Source organism: Pieris napi, chromosome 14, assembly GCF_905475465.1.
Source record: "Pieris napi chromosome 14, ilPieNapi1.2, whole genome shotgun sequence".
NCBI classification, from domain to species: domain Eukaryota; kingdom Metazoa; phylum Arthropoda; class Insecta; order Lepidoptera; family Pieridae; genus Pieris; species Pieris napi.
In genome coordinates, this window is record NC_062247.1 from 5,845,743 (window position 1) to 5,866,942 (window position 21,200).

A 21,200-nucleotide genomic window follows, 5' to 3' on the forward strand; every position below is an offset into this window, starting at 1 on the left:
ACTTGTAGTTATTATATAATAATTTAAAAAAATGCTTATAAAGAATAAAAAGTAAAAATTAACCGGAAGAACCGGTTTACTTCGACGATATTCTACAATATTTATAAATTTTTCTAATGTTTAAACGTAAATTTTATTTATATTATAAAGTGTGTACTTTTTGCAAAGTACACACTTTATGTTAATATTACTCATAGTTAATATTTTTAAACTAATATAGGCAGCCGCACGTACCTATTAAACTTTATCGACAAATTTTTCTGACTCCGGCTAATGTGGAAATCGTCAGATTATATATTTTTCGTCATCCTTGAATTAATTTCTTCAAAAAAAAAAAAAAAAAAATCAGCCACGCTCGAGAATGTCGAGATGACGTTTGTTTTACAACTTTGCCTGAAGCCCTCGGGCATGCAAACTCCCGCCCGCGGTACAAATTAATGTTCCAATTTGTACCTCGGGTAGGAAAGGTAGAAAGTATCAGGCAGGGAGGATATCTGAATCGCGGTAAGAGAGAGCAAGGCCGGCTTCGCAATCTCTAAGTGGTAGTAGACAGCGTGGATGTTGGAATTGTGCCCCATAACATTTGTGAAATAGAGTAAAAAAAATACGATAAAAGCAAAGATTGAAAAGATGTCACTAGCCACTGTTGGTCTGTGTGGTGTCGTATCGACGAGTGGGTGCAGCTTGGGTGAAATGTTTTACAATAGTATACTTATAAATAAAAATCCAAATTAGTTGTTTTATTTATTTAGCGTTGTTGGAATAACGAGAAAACTCTTTCAGACGAATAGCATTTATATTAATAAAACCGGTACTATCCTCTGGTGAAAATCCTCCCGCAATATCCATAGACACAAGATCCTTATTGTAGAGACTAGTGGGACTTTTTCGCGCGGAAATAGTTACTGTAAGCAAAACAATCTCGTTAATAAAATTTGTATATATCTCGTCAATAATGCCGAAATAGCATATAAATGGTCAGATAACGTCTTTGTGGCCTTTGTGGCAAAAAATAAGACGAAAAAAACGTCATAGATGCCATACATTATGCCCTAAAACAGAAGTGGTAATGGGCGGGGCATATAGCAAGATACGAGTATATAGATAAAAGATGGACGTTAAAGATAACTGTATTGAAAGGACCAAGCGGACGAAGGAGAAGAGGGCGCGAAGGGAAGCGAATGGAGAAAGAAAGCCATGGACAGAGTATATGTAGGATAACAAGATTAAAATAATGTATAAAATGTAAAAAATCTAAGTTGTATATTTGTCATAATTAGTAATTAAACGGGCTTTTATTATTATTATCATAACTTCTTTGTGTTTCTACGTCGATATTTATTATACAGTCTTGTATAATTTTGAATGGAGTTAACAATTAATAATTCATATATCAGTGATGTTAAAGGTTGGAAATATTAACTAAAATTATTTTATTAATATCGTGTAAAAAAGGGAGCATACCATTGCCTTTAAAAAGCTGCACAGTAACTTCACCGGTGACGGATTGTTGCGACAGCTCTAAGCATTTTCTTGTGTACGTGGCCTCGGGTGAGAACCAGAAACCATTGTATACGAAGTCGGACATTTTATCTTGAAGGATCTTCTTAAGTCTGTTAATTATATTTCCGTTTAATGACAAAGCATTAACAAGAAATGTATTGCGTAAAGTTACAAAATCAATATGATTTCTTGTTTCATAACGTAGGCATGTTTGTTACTAAGTTTAGGTCCGTCGGTCACTAAATTTGTGCTTAGTTAATACCTAATTGAATTATACAGGGTGGTCAAAAAGTCGTGGATCAAACGCAAATGGGGTTGAGCTTAGAGACCTCCCGTAGAACAATTTTTTGCAGCTGATGACCTCATCTTAGACCAGTGCAGATAGCCTTCAAAATAAATAAAAAGCGAAAAAAATTACAGTAGGATGAAACCCATTAGAAAAGCAGGGGAATATGATCAAAATGAAAGGAAAAATAAATTACGGTCGATCTGAGGTCGGGAAGGGGTAGGGGGGGGAGGTTTAAGGGTAAAAAACGGTTTATCTCGATTTCCGGCAAAACTAAAAGTCCTATCGAAGAAAGTTAAATGGCAAAGTTGTAGGTAATAAAAAGATCTAAAACTTTTGTATTCACACATTTTTCACATAACCTCAAAATTGGTGTGAAAAATTCAAAAAACCAAGTTTTTGGTTTTTTATTTTTATCTTTTACAAAAGTTTATTTTTTTAAACGAAATTTGGTGAAAACTTACCTTATTATGTCCCAAATATACTGTAATTTATTTGATTAAAAATATTTATTTTTTCACCTTATTTTGAATTAATATCGAAAAAACACCCTAATTTTCAATCGAAAATTCTGACGTCAAAATTTCAGCTTTTTTCAAAAAGTTCGTATGCTTTCAGTTCGTTGAAATCTCTACTTTCCTATGGTAAAAAAATATATATATATTACCATAGTAAATCTTCTCAGAAAATGCAAAACATCGTATGCAGTAACGCCCAGACCCGTCATACCCTTCCCTACTTCTCTATGAAATACGAAAATTTTAGCTCATCTAAAGGCTAAAAGATTTTTTTAGGTCACTCAGGTATATTTAAGTTATCTTAAAATAGTAATAAATAGGCATCTAATTATAATTTAAAGAAGATTCATAGAGAAGTAGGGAAGGGTATGACGGGTCTGGGCGTTACTGCATACGATGTTTTGCATTTTCTGAGAAGATTTACTATGGTAATATATATATATTTTTTTACCATAGGAAAGTAGAGATTTCAACGAACTGAAAGCATACCAACTTTTTGAAAAAAGCTGAAATTTTGACGTCAGAATTTTCGATTGAAAATTAGGGTGTTTTTTCGATATTAATTCAAAATAAGGTGAAAAAATAAATATTTTTAATCAAATAAATTACAGTATATTTGGGACATAATAAGGTAAGTTTTCACCAAATTTCGTTTAAAAAAATAAACTTTTGTAAAAGATAAAAATAAAAAACCAAAAACTTGGTTTTTTGAATTTTTCACACCAATTTTGAGGTTATGTGAAAAATGTGTGAATACAAAAGTTTTAGATCTTTTTATTACCTACAACTTTGCCATTTAACTTTCTTCGATAGGACTTTTAGTTTTGCCGGAAATCGAGATAAACCGTTTTTTACCCTTAAACCTCCCCCCCCTACCCCTTCCCGACCTCAGATCGACCGTAATTTATTTTTCCTTTCATTTTGATCATATTCCCCTGCTTTTCTAATGGGTTTCATCCTACTGTAATTTTTTTTGGTTTCAAAAATTATCGGCACTGGTCTAATCTATCATCTATTTGCGTTTGATCTACGACTTTTTGGCCAACCTGTATAAACCAACCCATTTTTGATCAAATAAAAAAAGAAACAGTCTTTATTCAAATCTACATTAAAAATGACCGGCTCTCAATAAGTACGAAAATGCATTATAGAATCATGTGTAATGAATCATAATATTAGGGGCAACCTAACCAAGGTTGCCCAGAATATTTTTTGCTAAACCGATCTCTAATTACCTCAGAACTTCCCTATCCAAGGCATATGCTTCTAAATCAAGGTGAGCCAAGTGAAGGATGGTTCCAGCGGGAGTTTCATACAGTCCTCTACTCTAAAATTTAATTAGTCACATATAATAACGTCACTCATAAGAATCATAAATTCAGTCTAAAACTGGGTGAAAAGGTACTTTTTTTTAAGAAAACATTTTCTTAAGTCTATTTAAATGGAAAGTTGCTAGCAGAATAAAACGATCCCATTCAAAAACGTGCTATAAGGATCTTTTAGCACATTAATTTATATGAAAAAATAAATAAAAAGTGATTGAACATTCAATAGCTATTTGAGACTTATAGTTATTAATAAGAAGTTAAATATCGAAAAGGCTACTAACAAAATTTAGTAAGTTTCATATATACCTTAAGACCGAGAAATCTGTTTTCTACGATATCTATTCGACCAATGCCATGTTGCCCTCCCAGCTTGTTGAGAGTCTCAACTATCTTCAAAGGGTCTCTAATTATTAAAGACTTCTCGTGGCCGCTTGGAATGTTTAAGGTTACCGGTAAACCTACATATCGTATTACTTTGGATTATTATTGTTTAACAAAAAATTCGTCAGAATTTACCACGATCCTTAGACTGAACTGAACCAGTTAGTAAGAAATTATTGATGTATCGTGTAATTATACAATACAAAATTCGATGATATGCCTCTGAATCTGAAGCACTTACAAAATTAAATAAAAAATGCATTCTGCAAAATTATTATAAATTATATAAAGAATAAAATAAATAGCTGGAGCTGTTTTATTCTTTTACCTTTTTCAAAAGTTATATCAATGATGGTAGGATAATCATCTGCTTCTTGAAGATCCCGGGTCATTTTGTAAATTCCTTTCGGCGGGATTGAACCCGGATCCTCTAAAACTCCGGATTCATAGCTATGGTAAAATATTAATAAAATAAATTTAAAAAAAAACGACTGGTTGCACTCCGGGAGTGCCGGCAGAAGTGATGTGCATTTTTGATATTTTGAAATGGTAAGGGAATAATTTTGCACGAATTGTTTGAAATATCAATATAAAAGTATGTACTATCATTTATGTGGTAGAATACAATATTCATTTAATGCGATATCGTACACAAACATGACAATTTATATTACATTAAATACGCCGCGCCAGCTGTCTACTCTCTATCCGTCTTACGAATTTCCGATTAGGTCACGTGTCCTGACGCGAGTTTAAAATTTTTTACCCATTCCAAAAAAAGTGTACAACGCCGCTATAGAAGTTTTCACTTCAATAAACAAAATCTAAAAAAAATATACTAGCTAGGTGTTCCAGTCAATAGACCGCATACACATTAATCTGAACAAGACAAACAGAATCAGTAGGTTAAAACTGAGTTAGGTAGTCGTATACGCGTATATTTTCTTACCTAATGTGCATTATATTCTCATCTGTCGACCAAGGAGCTTTAGGCGTAGCTGATACTGGAATTTGTTCCTTCTTCGCATATTCAAGTAAGTCGCTTCTTCCTTGGAATCTGTTAAAGAATTCCGGAAGTCGCCATGGAGCAATCACCTTTAGATTTTGAACAAGGTTATTATAAAAATTGTAAAATTGACCCGTGACTGTTAAATAAGTATGAAGCATTTCCATAATGTTTACATAGAATCACGAAACAGTACATAAAATTAATAATAGTTTAAAAAAGTATTTTTTTATTATTTAAAAATGTTTAGTAGGTTTGTATACTAACTTTGCCATCAGGCCAAAGTGAATAAACACTTAATTCAAATCTCACTTGATCGTTACCCTTGCCCGTCGCCCCGTGTGAAATGTATCTGTAAAATAATAATTAATTTTCTTGGTACATACTAAATAACTACGTTCATTTGCCTCTATTATAAAATCTCAGTCTAAAATAATAACTTATCTAAGTAGCCTGTAACAGTAGCCTCAAGGCATAGAAGTTATAGATCGCTGCCATGTAATGTTTTCAAGGGGAAGGTGAAGGGGGGGTGAGGTTTTTAAGTCAAGGTGCTTTTATAGCGTGACCGAGTATTTAGACCTTAAGTTTAACAATTACTTATAAATGACTTAACTTCTTATTATGACATTTGCATGCCTATTTATATATGGCTGATTGTGCGGATTTTTCTTGTTGTTCGATTTTTTTATTTTTCTAATTGTACCACTAACTGAGCAAATAAAGGATTTATTATTATTATTATCATGAGTATACCTTAATATATTAGTCTCCATTTTAAAAAAAACACCTTTTACCAATAATTGCGCTGTTGTTAAATTACTCACTTTGCTCCCAACTTCTTAGCGGCGTTAACAATTCCAACAGAGATACACGGACGGGCTAAGGAAGTACCAAGATAGTAGCGGCTTTCGTATACCAAACCCATTTGGACGGCCGGGAGCATATAATTAGTCACAAATTCACTACGTAGATCCTCAATAATTACCTATAAAGATTGAATTTCATTTCAAAATATTTTTTCACCGTGAATCCTATTCAATATGAATTCTATTATTATATTTGTTTGAAAATTTGAGAAAATTAGTAAGTACATATTAAAATAACGGTGTACGTTAATATCGAACGGATTTCAAAGTGTTACTCATCATCATCATCAACACCCTTTAGCGCCATGTAGAACGTAACAATCAGTATATAGTAAATAACGATAAGAAGTTCTGAAAAAACATATGAGTTTTTCGTCTTACATCTTTAGCACCGATACCCAGAGCCTTCGATTTTGCTTCACCAAAGTTTTCATCTTGGCCTATATCCGCCATATAGCAGACGACATCGTAATTCTTTTGTATCAACCTAAAAACATAAAAATGATCTAAACCCATCAACTACACGACAATAGAAACTCAAGTTTTTTATATTAACTACATAAAAAAATTGTTTATACAATATTCGTCATCTATATAAAAAACAATGAATCGCAAAGATGATGCTATTAGTGGAAAACTCGAAGACAGCTGGACTAAATCGAGTATTTTCTTTTAAATTAATTTATTTTTCCACAGGTTTTATGGAGAGAAATCAGAAAAAAAAAATGTACTTAGGTTTTTCTTCCGGAAAAGCAAACAGGCTCTATGGGGTAGCATAGTATAACAAATGTTACATATGTTGGTATGTAGCTACTAAAATGGTAGGATAAGTAAAAAACATATTGAGGCGAAACGAAGTTCGCGGGGCAGATATTATATAAAAAAAATTTTTTTCGCATGTCAAAAAGGAGCACAGTAAAATTATTCCACTAAAATGTAGCATACCTTATAATTAATGTTTTATGGTACTGTTTTTCTTCTAATAGACGATATAATTCTAATAGTGTCCACTAAAGCATATGCATACTATACATACCATTTTAGAATGCAGCTAGTATCTAAACCGCCGGAGTAAGCCAAAATAATAAGGTCTTTAGCCATCGTTGTCCACACCAAACGGAAACTACACTTGAACAGCGACTATAATTGTAATTAGTCGGTAATAATAAATTTAAATATTTACTTTTAAGATAACCCTATTTGGACGTAACTCCGCAATCGAGAAATTTAAAACACATTTACACATTCAAAGCGCACACATACACACGTAAAGTGACATATCAGTTTAATACTTTGAATATAATTTATTTACTACTAAGTGCTATATAATTACTAAATATGTACTGACAATATATTTAAATTACGTGTGACGTTGTTTGTCCGCTATGGACTCCTAAACTACCGAACCGAGATCAACCTCGAGGTAATCTCAGGTGGTTCCGAACATAACAAGCAATGTAGATTTTTACAATATAAAACTTCACTGCTTTTTCTAAGCATGATATACCTATAATGTATTTGAAAAGTAGACGTCCTCGCATTTGTGTCTGCGCACACACTTAGGCACATCTTCTGTGTAATCCCCGTCTCAATAAAGATCCGCAGTGATCGGGTTGGCGTGAAAGTTGTATGTTTAATATCTATGTCCATAACATGGACCTTTTACAGTATGAACTATTGATAGATTTGATAATTTTTTTAGTTTAAGGTTGCGTATGTCAAAATAATTCTAGAAGAGGTACTGATTGTTTTAGTTCCATGCTATAGTTTTTTTGGCACCGTGTAATGTTAAATTATGATATACCTACCGTAATTTCTTGAGTAAGGAAAAAAAATGCTGTAACGATGCTATTAAGGTTTATAAGTAATTGTTTTATATAATTCCTTTAAATTCCTGCAAAACCCATCGTCTCTAGCGTCCTATCGACTCATATCTACAAATAAAAACATAAATAATGATTACAAATAAATATTTAATAACATATGAATACTGACAAACTTTATATTTTAATATTTCTACATAATTGCACAAGAACATTTCTAATTTACAGCGGAAATACACAATTCAAAGCAACATTTTTAATTTCCGCTCATAACTTTAATGTTATTTTATAATCATTATTAACCGTTAGGTGATAGTATGAAGCGTATATTTTATCAATTCTTATTTTAAAAATCCACCACATATTACATTTCGTAGAATTGGTAAAACTCAAAAATACCGTCTCTATAAAAGAAGTATTGATAAAATCTCGCAATTTTTGTCGTATTTCAACGAGAAATTTTTCTTTTTAATAGAAAAACTTTGGCTCATAAAGTTTTTCTATTACAAGAATGTGCTTGACCACACAATTTATTTCCCTAAACTATACAAATCTGCGACAATTATTTTAAATTACAGCCCTAAACATTATTATTATTAGTAAGAATAAACATATTTGCTAGAGATAAAGTCATGTGACTGAATGATTAAATCTATATATCAATATGTAAACATGGAATGTAAACATTGCTATTGCTAAGGAAAACAATTACTTTATTTTTATATTCCGACATATACTTAGATAATTTTATGCCCACAACAAATAATGGGTACAATATAACTATTATATAAATTGTAAATATACTGGAGCCGATTTGGCTACACACACAAAAATTACCAATATTCTCTTCTCGTGTTCGATTATTTTAATTGAAAGCGAGGATTCTGTATATAATTGAATACTGTATATCTTTTATCTCTAAGACATAGAGAGTTTTAAATTTTATTAAATCGCAATATTTTCCATTCTGCCTAGCCAATATCAGTTATGCATTAATACACACAAATTTTAATATTCATAATATTTTGGGAGACTGTGCTACCAAAACAGTTCCATTGCCATTTAATGTTAATTATAAGGTATCAATACACAAAAACTAAATTACAAATAGATACCGTTTATGACATTAAATGTATTTAAAATCTAAGTGATATTTTGAAATATGCGATAAACACTTAATTCATATATTTTTTTCTACTAACATGAAATGTTATTATGTCACACTTACAACACTTAATTATTTAATGCGTTTAATTTAAACACGCCACTATCTATTTTATATTATAATCATAATAAATTAAGATAAAATAAGGTATACAAGCCATAAACTATAATACTTTTGACGAAACATAATAAAATTTAAGTAACGGCAACAATAATAAAATCTAAATGTAAAACAATGATTATCTATTCCATAGATAATGTGAAATTAGGAAATCGACATGGGTTGTCAAAATTATGCTTACTAAGTAAACTTTTTGGTAATTATTCAAACACATTATACTCTACATTAATGTTAGGCTCTTTTTTACGACGAAATCTATACAAAGCAAGAGATAAGTTTAAATATAGAAGCGATCACATTTATCTTCTGTCATATTAATGACTTCATCTTAATATGCAGCCTTAAGCCCATATTTTTTTACTAAGACACCACTAGTTTTCGAAACATTTTATATTTCAAAGTAGTATATAGTACTACCACGCAAAAAAAGGCAAATGCAACGAGGTGTTAATAAATAAATAAAACCTTGAAATGTTCATGAACGGAGATGCTTCTTTTTATAGCATACAAATTAAACGAATACATGTATTTCCATATTATATTCGAAGCCAACCTCAAGGATTTATAAGCTGTCATGAAATTATTTCATTGGACGTTCAGTTAATATTGACTTAAATGGGATTCAAAGTTTTATTGAATTTTATATGAAATAAAAATAAATTACCAAATAAAACTGTCAATTTAAGCAGTGAGAGAGCTGAGGTCTGAGAGGAAGTTGTCGGGCGTAAGGAGGTGAGAGGATCCGATGATGACCTCCCAGTTCTTGAGAGCGGCAGTCACTTCATAGGCGGCACGCACCTCTGAGAAACATACACCTGTAAACAAACACTTATTATTATAAATAATCTAATACGATTGCACTACGCTATTTTTTCAACCTTATTTGTAAGTCACTATAGCTTTATATATGAAATAAACTGCTAAATTTAACGTACTTAGCAAATATTGGTATCAGAGAAAAATCATAATTTTCATAGTAACTTTCGTAATGTAATAATTGAAATATTATTTACTTTTCCGTCATTTTCTACTTCTGTTATAAAAGTGAAGATGTTTGTAGGACTATTTTTAAAAAAGTGTACCATAATCTTAAACATAGAATTGCAAAACAACATTATTATGCAAAGCGTAATAATAAATACTGATTACATTTTATTTTGCTAAAACCCTCGACTTAACACTTAAATATTTTTTCAAAAGCCGTCAAACTTAATGGTTTGACAGTTCTCAAGACGAAAAAATAAATTAAAATTTGTACAATATTGTGTAACGTGGAGAAAACAATTAACAAGGGGTCTTAGACTTTACAAAACTCTTAAATATTGAAGTACTTTAAATATTTGGCTTAATTCATACCTCCAACAACAAAAACGATAAGTCTCGGTACATTTTTGACTGTCTGCTGCGCTTTGTCCTTGTGCCAATGACCGTAGCGTACACTGGAATAATAAAATTGACCTTCATAAGATTGATATTCTATTATTTATAGTGTTGAAGTTGTTGTGGGCTTATCTTTTTTTTTTTTAGTACAAGAATTAAAACACTATTAGATCACATTCTGTTCCTTAAATAACAAAATCAAACACAAAAAGAACATATTTTTAGTTATAATTTATATATATAAATATATTTCATGAACTGGTAAAATACACAGCTTTATATGAATTCATAATAATTATAAACAAGCAAAAATTAAAATAATGGATTTTTATTTTTTATATTTTAACAACGTGGTCACACTTTTTAGTGTGCTGGTCAAAAAGCTTACCTAGTAGGTGCTTGATATCCCGAGGTCTGAGCACGTCCAGCGAGGAATGGGAAGTGACGTTGGTCCAATTTGTCATCGATAGCGTCTTCCATAATGTCCTATAAATAAATTTACATCATACAAATAAATCATGCCACAATAATGTTCTAGTAATTAATAATAGTCATACATTCTTTAGTGTTCTATTAGCAAATAAAATTGATATATTTTGATTAATGCCGCCTCCGCGCCGTATCGCTGATGGTGTATAACCGTCTTGAGTTCGATTTTGTTGAGGTCCATAAATACTTTTTACTGTTGGCAACACTAGGAGACACAACATATACAACAAAACAGTTGTGCCTTACGCGTTAGCCTTTTTATTTCAAGATCCTAACAGATTTTAATTGAAATAATGTAATGACGGACATTTGACATTTACCTTAAAAAATAAATAAAAACTTATTATGAAGCGTGGATTAAAACTAAAACTTTAGCCAAAACAAACATATGTTATATGCGATAAGAAACAGACAATCGATACTAATAAAACCATGTTTAATTTAACAGATCATATACTTTAATACTTTTAACCCTAACCTTAAGAACTGGAGTCCATCGCGACATCTGGTAAGTCTGTTCAGTAATCCTCTCCTTGCGGGGAACTTGGTACTGCTTCTTTCTGTTGCCCTGTATATGAAAATAATTGCTTCATTGGTATATATGTTTTCTATACTTAGGTGAGTGTTGTGGGAAAGAGAACGCACGAGTTCGGAAAAGGTAAAGAAAAACCTCAGTATGTAATAGCCCACATCCCGAATGCCATATTTCCCTGCAATACGCCACTTTTTGAGCAACTGTATTAAAAAATAACTTACATCAACGACCACATTCAGTCCAAGGTTAGCCAAATTAAGCAGGGCTTGCTTGTCCGAAGGTTCCAGTTGCGCGTGAGTCACCAGTTTGTTCAAATTGTCTTCAGAGATACCATTCTTCGACATGATGTATAGAGCGATTATACGCATCTTGTCGTAGTTTTTCACAGCCTGTTAATAACATAGATCATTATTATGGGTTATTGTAAGTGTATGTCTGCAGGAAGATAGGAAAAAATGTCACAGACTACATAATATAACAGAATTAGTGCAGACTAAATATTTCCGACAACCGCTTTGTATTCGATAATACTGTTTTATAATATAATATAGGGTATGTTCCGATATACACTGCGAGTACTGTATAGTGCTCCCACTGTTCAAAAATTCGTTCCGCTATGGACTGCCAGTATACAGCCGCAGCGTCCTAGGGAAATATATGACGTCACAAATCCCCGCTAGACTTCTACTGCGAGCACTGGCGTTTTCGAGGTAAGGTACTCGCAGTGCGTTGATCACGTGATCAATCAAAACCACTTGAATGCCTAACGGCTGATATAACTTACAGTTTAATAACAAACATTTAAAATTCTAACTTACTTTCTTTGTAGTATTAATTCAATTGACAGTTAATATTAATATAGATTTTTTTAATGCGATAATACTCCAATAATAGTTTTTCTTGTTGAATTGAAAAACTTTGATGCACTCATTTGAAAACTGTGTCGAAAAACGAAGCTGACTAGTATACTGGACTGCGTTCCGTTTTAAATTGTAACCAGTATAGCTGGCTATAGAGAAACGGTTTCACAGTATACTAAATTGACGGTACTCTGTACAGTGGTCGCAGTGTATATCGGAACATACCCTTTAACTCTGCCTGAAAAGTAGAATATTTATCAGCTACTAGGTTTATCAAAATACTTTTTTGTATGCCCGCTAACTTTGAGATGCTTAAGCAAAAATGAAGATATTAAAAGAAGTTTAATATATTACCTGATCCAGAAGCACTGGAACAATGCTTCTCATGTGATCCTTTATCTTTTCACCCTCGGCATCAGTTCCCATGGCAAGGTCCTGCAATTTACATAATCTTGAAGAAAAATAAGGACTTTCCAAAGTTAGGGTAAGATGCAAAGTCGATCACCTTAGGATGTCAAAATCTAATGTTATTTATTTACCTACTTATAATTAATTATACAACTACTTTAACAGCTTATAGCCAATGCGATATAACTCAATTACCGCAACATAGGATATTTAGCGTAATTTTTGCGTATTCGCTCTGAGAACATATAAAAATATCAACCGTTTCGCTTAGTACGTATTGTACGTTGAGAGTGCCTGGTGCCACAAATTCGTTCTGCCTCTAGGGACTGTAAGTAACCTTCGTTTCTGCCGTTTTTAAATAGCCGATTGTTACAAAATACTGAGTTCTTTATCTTACTTGTTGTATCCAATCATCCCTAACACAAACAACGTTGGGTACATTAAAGGATAGATAGGATAAGTATCATAAAGCCGTTGGTATAAAAACCGTGTAAATTTATTTCTATACTCTGATTTTTTATTCCGTAGAATTCTGAGAGCTATAAATTTTTGATATGTCAGAGATTACAAACCTTTTTGGGCGGACACATTTTCCAATTTCGGTACGAGTCTGAACATTGGAGTCCACATTAAAAGTGGTTTTACGTGATAATTACGTCCCTTTTCATCACAAACAGTAAAAAACTAACAAAAAAAAAAATAACCTGTAATTAGTAGACAGTGATGCCAGCTAAAAGAATAAAATAAAGTAATTTAAGTTAATTCGATATTGTTCGTGATATTGAAATATTTGTTATTTTTGTATTAGGTCACTTGAGTAAATAAATATTAAGATTTACCTTTAGGGAGGTAAAACATAAAAAATACCCTATTATTGTGTTATTGCCTTCAAATGAGTCTCCCCCTTTTTCGGCTTTTTTCGGAGAACTTTTTTAGTAGCAACACTTATGAAATGTCAGAATTCTACGGAATGAAAAATCAGAGTCTAAATGCGATCCATCATGATATGTCAATGTTGTTCTTTATAGTACCTGTTCAACTTTGCACAACTTGTCGACGTAGCCTTGGTAAACCTTCATGCAGTCTTCGGCCAACCGCAGATGAGTCGCGTATTTCGATAACTCTTTTTGGTACTGCGGCATCTTCTTTATCATAAGCGATAGATCCCTCATTGATTGTTTGTCACCTGTTTTTAATGTAATTTATATCTTTATATATATAATTCTTCTGTGAGTGTGTATGTCACTGAACTTCTCTCAAACGACTGGACCGATTTTGATGAAATTTTTTGTGTGTGTTCAAGGGGATCTGGGAATGGTTTAGATTCACAAATCAGCCCGCCAGATGGCGCTGCAGTCGGTACTTTCATACTTTGCTTTACTAATCGCTTGAAATATCATGCAGGACAACGTCTGTCGGGTCCACTAGTAAAGTATAATATGTGAGTTTTATTATTTTCAGAGTAAAAATGAAATTTATCCTAAACAAAGTTTAAATAAATTATTTGGGTGGATTAAACATTAGAAACATTGTGGCCGATACATCGTGTGATAACAAGCGATTTCTTCGGAATCGGAATAATCAGGAATGTCAAGAAGAGTGCTATATTATATAATTTATAATCAATATATTAAGCTTTATCTTAAACCTTTTTTGTTTTGTGCAGGGGAAATTATAAAATTAAACTTAAAAAAAAAATAGTATATATTATTATCTTTAGTTTATTAAGGGATTTATACGATATCATACCTCCCCCCATTCGCTTTGACTCTGTGAATTTCTTCAAGTTCTTGGTGACTGAGGTGGAGACCACGGCGATATGCTGATGACGAAGTTCCACCCAAAGTTCATCATTTTCATCTAGAAGTACTTCCTTCATAGAACCCGCGGAAGCTTCATACCTTCAAACCAATATAATATCTCATCACCATTCTTTATAAAGAGTGAATTTTTCAAGGGTTCTTTTGGGTAAAAAAATCCAAACTACAAGGATTATTGGAAAACGCTGTCAGAAGCCTCTTAAATGCAACGAAACTTTTAATTTTATGACAATAATTATTGTAAGTAGAATTGGTTTTCAAATTTGCTTATAAGTTTGAAAAGTGTACGTCGTATTATCAAAAAGTTTTTTTCGTTTGGATGAGACACGGTAAACTAATTTCTAAAATTTTAGAGTCACAAGAGTCCTAGATAAAGTATATCTGACAGCTGTCATATGGATATATTTCTGAATAGAAAACGCATCATGCCTATTCGAAACGAGAACATGCTTCATTCAATAATAAATATACATATTATGTGGATAAAGTATTGTGATTCAGAAGGAACTTTTTGGTGAGCTAGATTCGCCGTGTCGCCGGAATATTTTTAAAAAATAATAAAGGAATGTAAATGTAAAAAAAATCGATGGTTCGTTTGATTGTAATTAGTCAAACGGAGGTAATGGACAAATCTTTTGCCTTATCACCTCTAATGAAAGTATGGTTTATGGTTAATTATGGCAGATTTCTGCTACACATAATTTTTCTAATATTACTAGACAAATTTTAGAGTTATGGAAAATCAAAATATATTTTTTACCTGTAGACGTCGTTCTCAATGGGCAATAGATCATAAGCCATAGCCTGAAGGGTGAGCTCATGCAACAAAGGAGATACACAGTCAAAGCCGCGGTCCAACACTAATAGTTGGGACCGGGCCTTTTCTGGTCCTTCACCCATTGTTGGCTCATCAGCCTGTAAATATTTTTTATTTATATAAACTGAAGCATATTGCTCTTATGTTTAATGTTGTGTTTGGTTTATGAGAGTACAGTGAAATAAGTTGTCTTAAGAGAGGATATTCAGACAAATTATTATTCACATAACTCCATGTTTCAACTATCAAGACGAGCGTTTGCCTGCACTTTGGTGGAAGGTTTAGTCCGGTTTGTGGTATGTCAATAGGTCAACGGGTCCGTTGTGCGTAGAGGTACAGTTTTAGATGGTAAGTCACGCCTGACTAAAAGCTCGCTCGTCTCGATTCACAGAAGTCTATAGTAAAATGGGTGTAAGCATTAGGGCATGAGCAAGGCGTATTATTGCGACTTATTCGCCCTCTACGCAACATCGAATAAATTATTCGAACGGAATAGTACCTATAACCCGTGGCTTATATGAAATATGTGGTTTACGGTATCTCTGAACATATTAAAAGGATGTTACATATGGCAATATTCTATAATAATCTTTATTGTTAGTAGCAAAACTAAGCACACTTTTATAAAATTGTCTTACCTTATACGCGTCAAGTTTCTGTTGAATGAGTTGAGCAAGCTCCACATTACGTTCCCAGTCACTGAAATAACAAGAAGTTGTTTATATTCGAAATTTCGAGTTTGGTAGTACAAGTGCAATTTAAAAAGTATGTAACTGTTTTGTGTGACAATACAAAAAACAATGTAAAATGAAAAATATATTGTTACTATGTTCCATAGAAATTCTATTTCTTATGATTTATCAAAGAAGTCTACCTGCGATAGCGCACTGATGGGTACTCTCCAAGAGTGGCGCAGAGAGTAGCAATTTGTTCTGCAATTCGCTCCATGTTAGCATTACGAGTCTGCGTCAATGCTGGGTTGTACATGCATTGGAAGGTCTCCGGAGAATCCAATGAGAATACCTAAAAAAGTTTACACATTTGATATCTTCTATATTGACTCATCATGTGAAACCAGACATTCAACTGCATAAAGCAATCCTATGTTCTTCTCTCAGTTTCAAAACAGATAGTTTTGTATTTATAATATTAGTGCTATTGGTATAGTGTGATTATGTAACTCATACTCATTATTATAAATTAAAGTGTACATTTATATAAATTACATATAACTTACTAGCAATCTAGAAATCAGACAATTGTATATTGGTATGTCTTTAAAGGTTTAACAAGAAAATTCTTAAGTAAAAAATTAACTAAGGGAGCGTTCAAGTATTACGTCACGCAATTTTTAGAGATTATCGACGCCCCCGTGTAAAGGCCGATTTACATTATCTTAGTGTTTAGGAGAGTGCTTTAGGATAGTACTTTAGTTGAAACATGTAAACGCTACTTGCTTTAGTAAACGCTACGCTAAAGAACTTGCCTTTCAAGTTGTACTAAAGCACTCTCCTAAACACTAAGATAATGTAAATCGGCCATAACTCGCCGTAACGTTTTTCTGTACTCAATTACAGTACTGTAACCAAGTATAGTAAACGTTTCGTGACCACCTAGTGACTCTATAGACCTAAAAGTTACCATTATGTGGTGTAAAGTACTGGAATATCGAAAGTAATACATATTTACAATAACGCGTAATTCAATCCCCGCCCCGCATCGTAACGTTTTACAAAATGTCCCCCCCCCCCAAATTCGTTGCGTAATACTTGAACGCTCCCTAAGCCCTAAATTAATAAAGCAAACAAATTTAATCAAGAATCTAAAATCTATTGATTGATCTGTTAAGATCTATTTGCATGAACTTCTAACTACTCAAATAAACAAAAATCTTATTTCAAATATATTTCACCTGACTCTCATATGGTAGGAAAGCAATGTTAATTTCCTTCAATGTTTTAATTTTTCTGGCTGCTGTGGACTTGCAAAGTTCGTTGAACAATTCCTCAGGACACACTTAGCAGCGTGCAAAATAATTCAACATTACATATACCTTAATGATTGTTGCTATACAATTCTTTAATCACCACAAATCTCAAATGATAAATATATTCAGTGTTATACCTTTGCTGCCATTACATTTTTATTGTATGGCTTATACTATATATTAAATAAGTAATTAAGCATTTATTTGTTGAGCGAATTGTATGGGAAATCATACTAACAAAATATACCAACTCAAGATTTATGTTGATGTGACATATAAATAAATATTGGGGTTATGTGATTTAAACAAGCAAAATAAAACAAACCTGTTGTTCATAAGGTATATAAGCTATGTTGATTTCCTTTAATGTTTTGATGAACTTAGCTACGCGACTACGGGACAATTCATCAAATAGTACATCAGGACAAGCTGGAATGAATTTAAAATGAAATGCAACTAAAATCAAAATTGAGTAAAGTAATTAAGCATAAAAGTATATTTAAATAGAAATAAGAAATAATATAAAGGGAATAGTATAAATAATGGTAAAGGTGGAAATAGGTTGATAGGTTGGAAATCGGTTTACTACATCTCCCATTTGGTATAAAATGCATATTTTCATTGTTTACCTTCAGTAAAGAACACGTGAGCAGCCTTGTACATAATACGATTTCCAATAGAGAAGTCATTTATTAAGGCATGCACAGACTTCTCAGAAGGAGTTATCAAGTAAATGCCATCCATGGTGTATAAGGGTTCTCTCTTCTTGTGAATGTCTTCTACCACTAAAACAAAAATGTATTTTTTACAATGATAGGATACTATATAATTTTAAATAATAAACTACCCTATCGCCATGTTATAATATTTATATATTAAGTTAACTCAATAATATATTATAAATGCCATATTGCCAAATATACATACAAGTAATTCCTTCAGCAGAAATGTCATGCATTTTACAGCATGCTGACACCATCCTCATTGACAATTGGTCTACAATTAGGATCCTCCATTCTACCTTTTGATTATCTTTTCCCTTTGGCCTATAGCGAATTACTTCATTCATGATCTCTGTAAGAATTTTAAACATGAGTAAACAATATATATATTCTACATAATGTCTATAACAATATTCAGGTTGGCTGGTGTTATACAATTATGATTAGTTAAGTTTATAAATATATCTACATTAAAAATTTCATAATGTTATTAAATGAAGTATATCTAGTTGTGTGCAATTACATTTATTCATTGTAATGAGATCACAAATGACTTTTTAAAAACTATATTTTTAATTTAAAATTGCATACAAAGTGGACAGTTCATAAACTGCAGAATGACGTTTTCGTTTGCCACCATTCCCACCCCACTTTGAGGTGTCAAGAAAATCAATAACCACCTACTGTAGCATGAAGTCAATATTTCTACTTCTAGGAAGAATTAAGATATTATTTAAAGTATAAACATTATTCCTTGTAATGTTAAAACACAATAATGTACGCAGTGAAGTATTAAGGTCTTTTTATATACTTCTTTGACCTATACACGACGAAATTTCTGTTATACAATTATTCATGAATAAATTTAATAATAATGTAAATCAAAGGTGATATTTTGTAGTAAAATTATAAATTAAAAACATCATCTTAAAAACCAAATCTTAGTCATCAACGATGTGGGATGGTCTAAATCGATGTTACTCAGCCATTTATTAAACAATGTTAATGTACAAAATGTCAGTTCTACTTACTCTGACCCACAAGAGCTTTTAGAGCCATTTTAAGGAGTTTAAGTATTTATAGCACAGCACGATAAAAGCTTATTTCTTTTTTAGGACAGAAATAGTTGATGATTATTCCAAAATCCGAACACAAATTGTATTGCACTCTAGTCTCTAACACAAATTAAGAATTGAGATCAATTGCTAGAAATTTTACACTTGACATTGACGCATAAAGAAATATAATGTCAGCTGTCGGTTGACATTTAACTTAGACTAAAGGCTGATTTACACGTATTAAGTTGCCAAGTCTTAACTAAATTTTAACTAAATTTCAAGTGACTTAATTTTAAGTAACCGTTTACACGTAAAAATACTTGTAAGTATTAGTTAAACTCATTTATTCGCTCAAGATGGACGACCACAGAACAAAATATTTTAGGATTTTCTCTTCCTGATTGGGGATTTACTGTATTGTATGCTCCAATACATGATTGTGAAGGTTCTGGGGACTCAACGTAATACGTATTTGAAGAAGGCGAAGGAGTAAAACGGCTACTATTATTCATTGGGGAAGGGGTTCTACTGCTGTTCATTAATTGTTGTATACGCATATCGGACAAATAGTTTTGGATATGTTTTTGAGCTTCCAGCGCCGAAAGCAAAAGCATAGCTTTGCAATGACTCCGCCAGCTTATGCTTTTCACTTAAATTTAACTAAATTTTGCCTGTCCAAACGTGTCAAGTGATTAGCCACTCCCACCAACTTAACCGAAAAATAGACAAAATTCTATTCTACCTTGTTTAGTTGCAACTAAATTTTAACTTGCAACTTCTTACTAAATTCACTGTTTACACGGGTTAAGTTACTTAAAATTAAGTTAATATTTAGTAAATTTTTAGTCAACTTAATACGTGTAAATCGGCCATAAGTATCTATTAGATAGAGTGTATGCCACATGAGTTAGATATACAAGCTTGAAAACTATGTTGGATTGATTGGGTAAAGTGAGGCAAATTCGAAATAAACCAGTGCTGCCAAAGGCCATAAAATCATGTACTGCCGAAGTGACTTTAACGGAACATATTGTTGGTATAGGTCTACCGGAATCTCAGGGCATAAAACAAAAATAAAAAATGAGATTTTCATATGGCAAAATCAAAGTACGATACTGGTCCTAAAGGTAAAAAAAAGGGTGCGTGTACTTATGTACGCGCGTAAGAAGTTATACTTCTTTGGCATTAATAAAAATAGTTTTAGATTGCATGCAAATAATTAATTACAAGTAAATAATCAAAGACTGGAAAAGGAGTCATTATAGTCAATAAAGTTCAGTTTACATTTGAAAAATTAAATAAATTAATATTTATTATTATTCTCTTACATTAAGTGTAACATAAATTCTATTATTATTCGAATGTTGTTTTTAAATTATGTCCAATGCCGTAGCATCTTCCGTGGGCAACTTCATTCAGTTAATTTTGTGTCACGGTGCGCGCGCATCGTAAAATTTCACTCTCAGTCTCTCTTCAATTTTTCATAACGCACCTATGGAAGTGTCAAAAAAGTACGAGATGTGTCAACCGCTGCTGAGATTTTGTGACTAAAGTTTTTTGCCTTTCCCATTAGGGATAAATTAATATCATCATCGTGAGATTTTGTGATTTTCGAATCGATGGAACACCCTTCATATTCATCTCTAGATTAACTATTTCCGCGATTAAAGGAACATTTTAGCGGCTGCAGTAGTTGCCGTAGTATACGATTTTTTAAGGTATCAGGGAGAAGGTTTTTATAAGGGAAATTGAGCTTTAGATAATTCATAATAGATATAAATGAAAAATAAAATAACATTTAATAGAAAATAATTGTGTCATTTTTTTTATTGAATATTCCTTAGAGACACCTCTCACTGACACTTTAAAAAATATATGTTAATTATTAAATTAAATCAAATAATTAACATATATTTTTTCATAAAGCCAAAATTCGGTCAAGATTTGATTGTTGTAAGAAACCTAAGTAGCTTTGAGAAATTCAGTCTCAAATCTTTATTTCTTCTGCTATAAAACAAACAGTAACACGACGGTCCCCAATATTTAAACTTTAAATTATTTTATCAGTCTCTACCGATGTAGGGCGACCGTTGCGAGATATGTCGTTAATAGAAGATCTTCGCTTGAC

The 21,200-nt window shown here is 32.1% G+C and overlaps 2 protein-coding genes across 3 annotated transcripts; both read right to left on the reverse strand.

The window, feature by feature from the left end:
• Positions 1-731: 731 nt before the first annotated feature.
• Positions 732-7,103, reverse strand: LOC125056098 (argininosuccinate synthase). Its single transcript, XM_047659035.1, has 10 exons — positions 6,925-7,103; positions 6,270-6,375; positions 5,847-6,007; positions 5,290-5,374; positions 4,966-5,111; positions 4,345-4,466; positions 3,942-4,093; positions 3,543-3,634; positions 1,465-1,613; positions 732-905 (listed from the first exon to the last, which is right to left on the reverse strand). The coding sequence occupies exons 1-10, from the start codon at positions 6,987-6,989 to the stop codon at positions 745-747; spliced, it is 1,239 nt and encodes a 412-aa protein (XP_047514991.1). The 5' UTR covers positions 6,990-7,103; the 3' UTR covers positions 732-744.
• Positions 7,104-7,841: 738 nt separating this feature from the next.
• On the reverse strand, positions 7,842-19,225 carry LOC125055937 (protein ROP). Of its 2 annotated transcripts, none has more exons than XM_047658696.1 (15): positions 19,046-19,225; positions 18,220-18,366; positions 17,922-18,077; positions 17,218-17,321; positions 16,180-16,328; positions 15,944-16,004; positions 15,249-15,403; positions 14,418-14,569; positions 13,700-13,854; positions 12,615-12,695; positions 11,622-11,789; positions 11,344-11,433; positions 10,765-10,862; positions 10,353-10,435; positions 7,842-9,811 (listed from the first exon to the last, which is right to left on the reverse strand). In XM_047658696.1, the coding sequence occupies exons 1-15, from the start codon at positions 19,071-19,073 to the stop codon at positions 9,678-9,680; spliced, it is 1,761 nt and encodes a 586-aa protein (XP_047514652.1). In that variant the 5' UTR covers positions 19,074-19,225; the 3' UTR covers positions 7,842-9,677. The 2 variants fall into 2 exon arrangements, with proteins under 2 accessions (XP_047514652.1, XP_047514651.1); XM_047658695.1 differs by lacking the exon at positions 17,218-17,321 and adding an exon at positions 17,618-17,721.
• Positions 19,226-21,200: the final 1,975 nt, after the last annotated feature.

Bases quoted from the DNA above. Each gene is read 5' to 3' on its own strand.
- LOC125055937 (XM_047658696.1), bottom strand. From the start codon at position 19,073: ATGGCTCTAAAAGCTCTTGTGGGTCAGA. The intron at 18,078-18,219 runs GTATGTATATTT...TTTTTGTTTTAG, and splicing joins TTCTGCTGAAGGAATTACTT to TGGTAGAAGACATTCACAAG. The intron at 10,863-11,343 runs GTTAGGGTTAAA...ATTTATTTATAG, and splicing joins GATGGACTCCAGTTCTTAAG to GACATTATGGAAGACGCTAT.
- LOC125056098 (XM_047659035.1), bottom strand. From the start codon at position 6,989: ATGGCTAAAGACCTTATTATTTTGGCTTACTCCGGCGGTTTAGATACT. The intron at 5,112-5,289 runs GTTAGTATACAA...CAAAATCTAAAG, and splicing joins CACTTTGGCCTGATGGCAAA to GTGATTGCTCCATGGCGACT. The intron at 3,635-3,941 runs GTATATATGAAA...ATTAAATTTTAG, and splicing joins ACAGATTTCTCGGTCTTAAG to AGTAGAGGACTGTATGAAAC.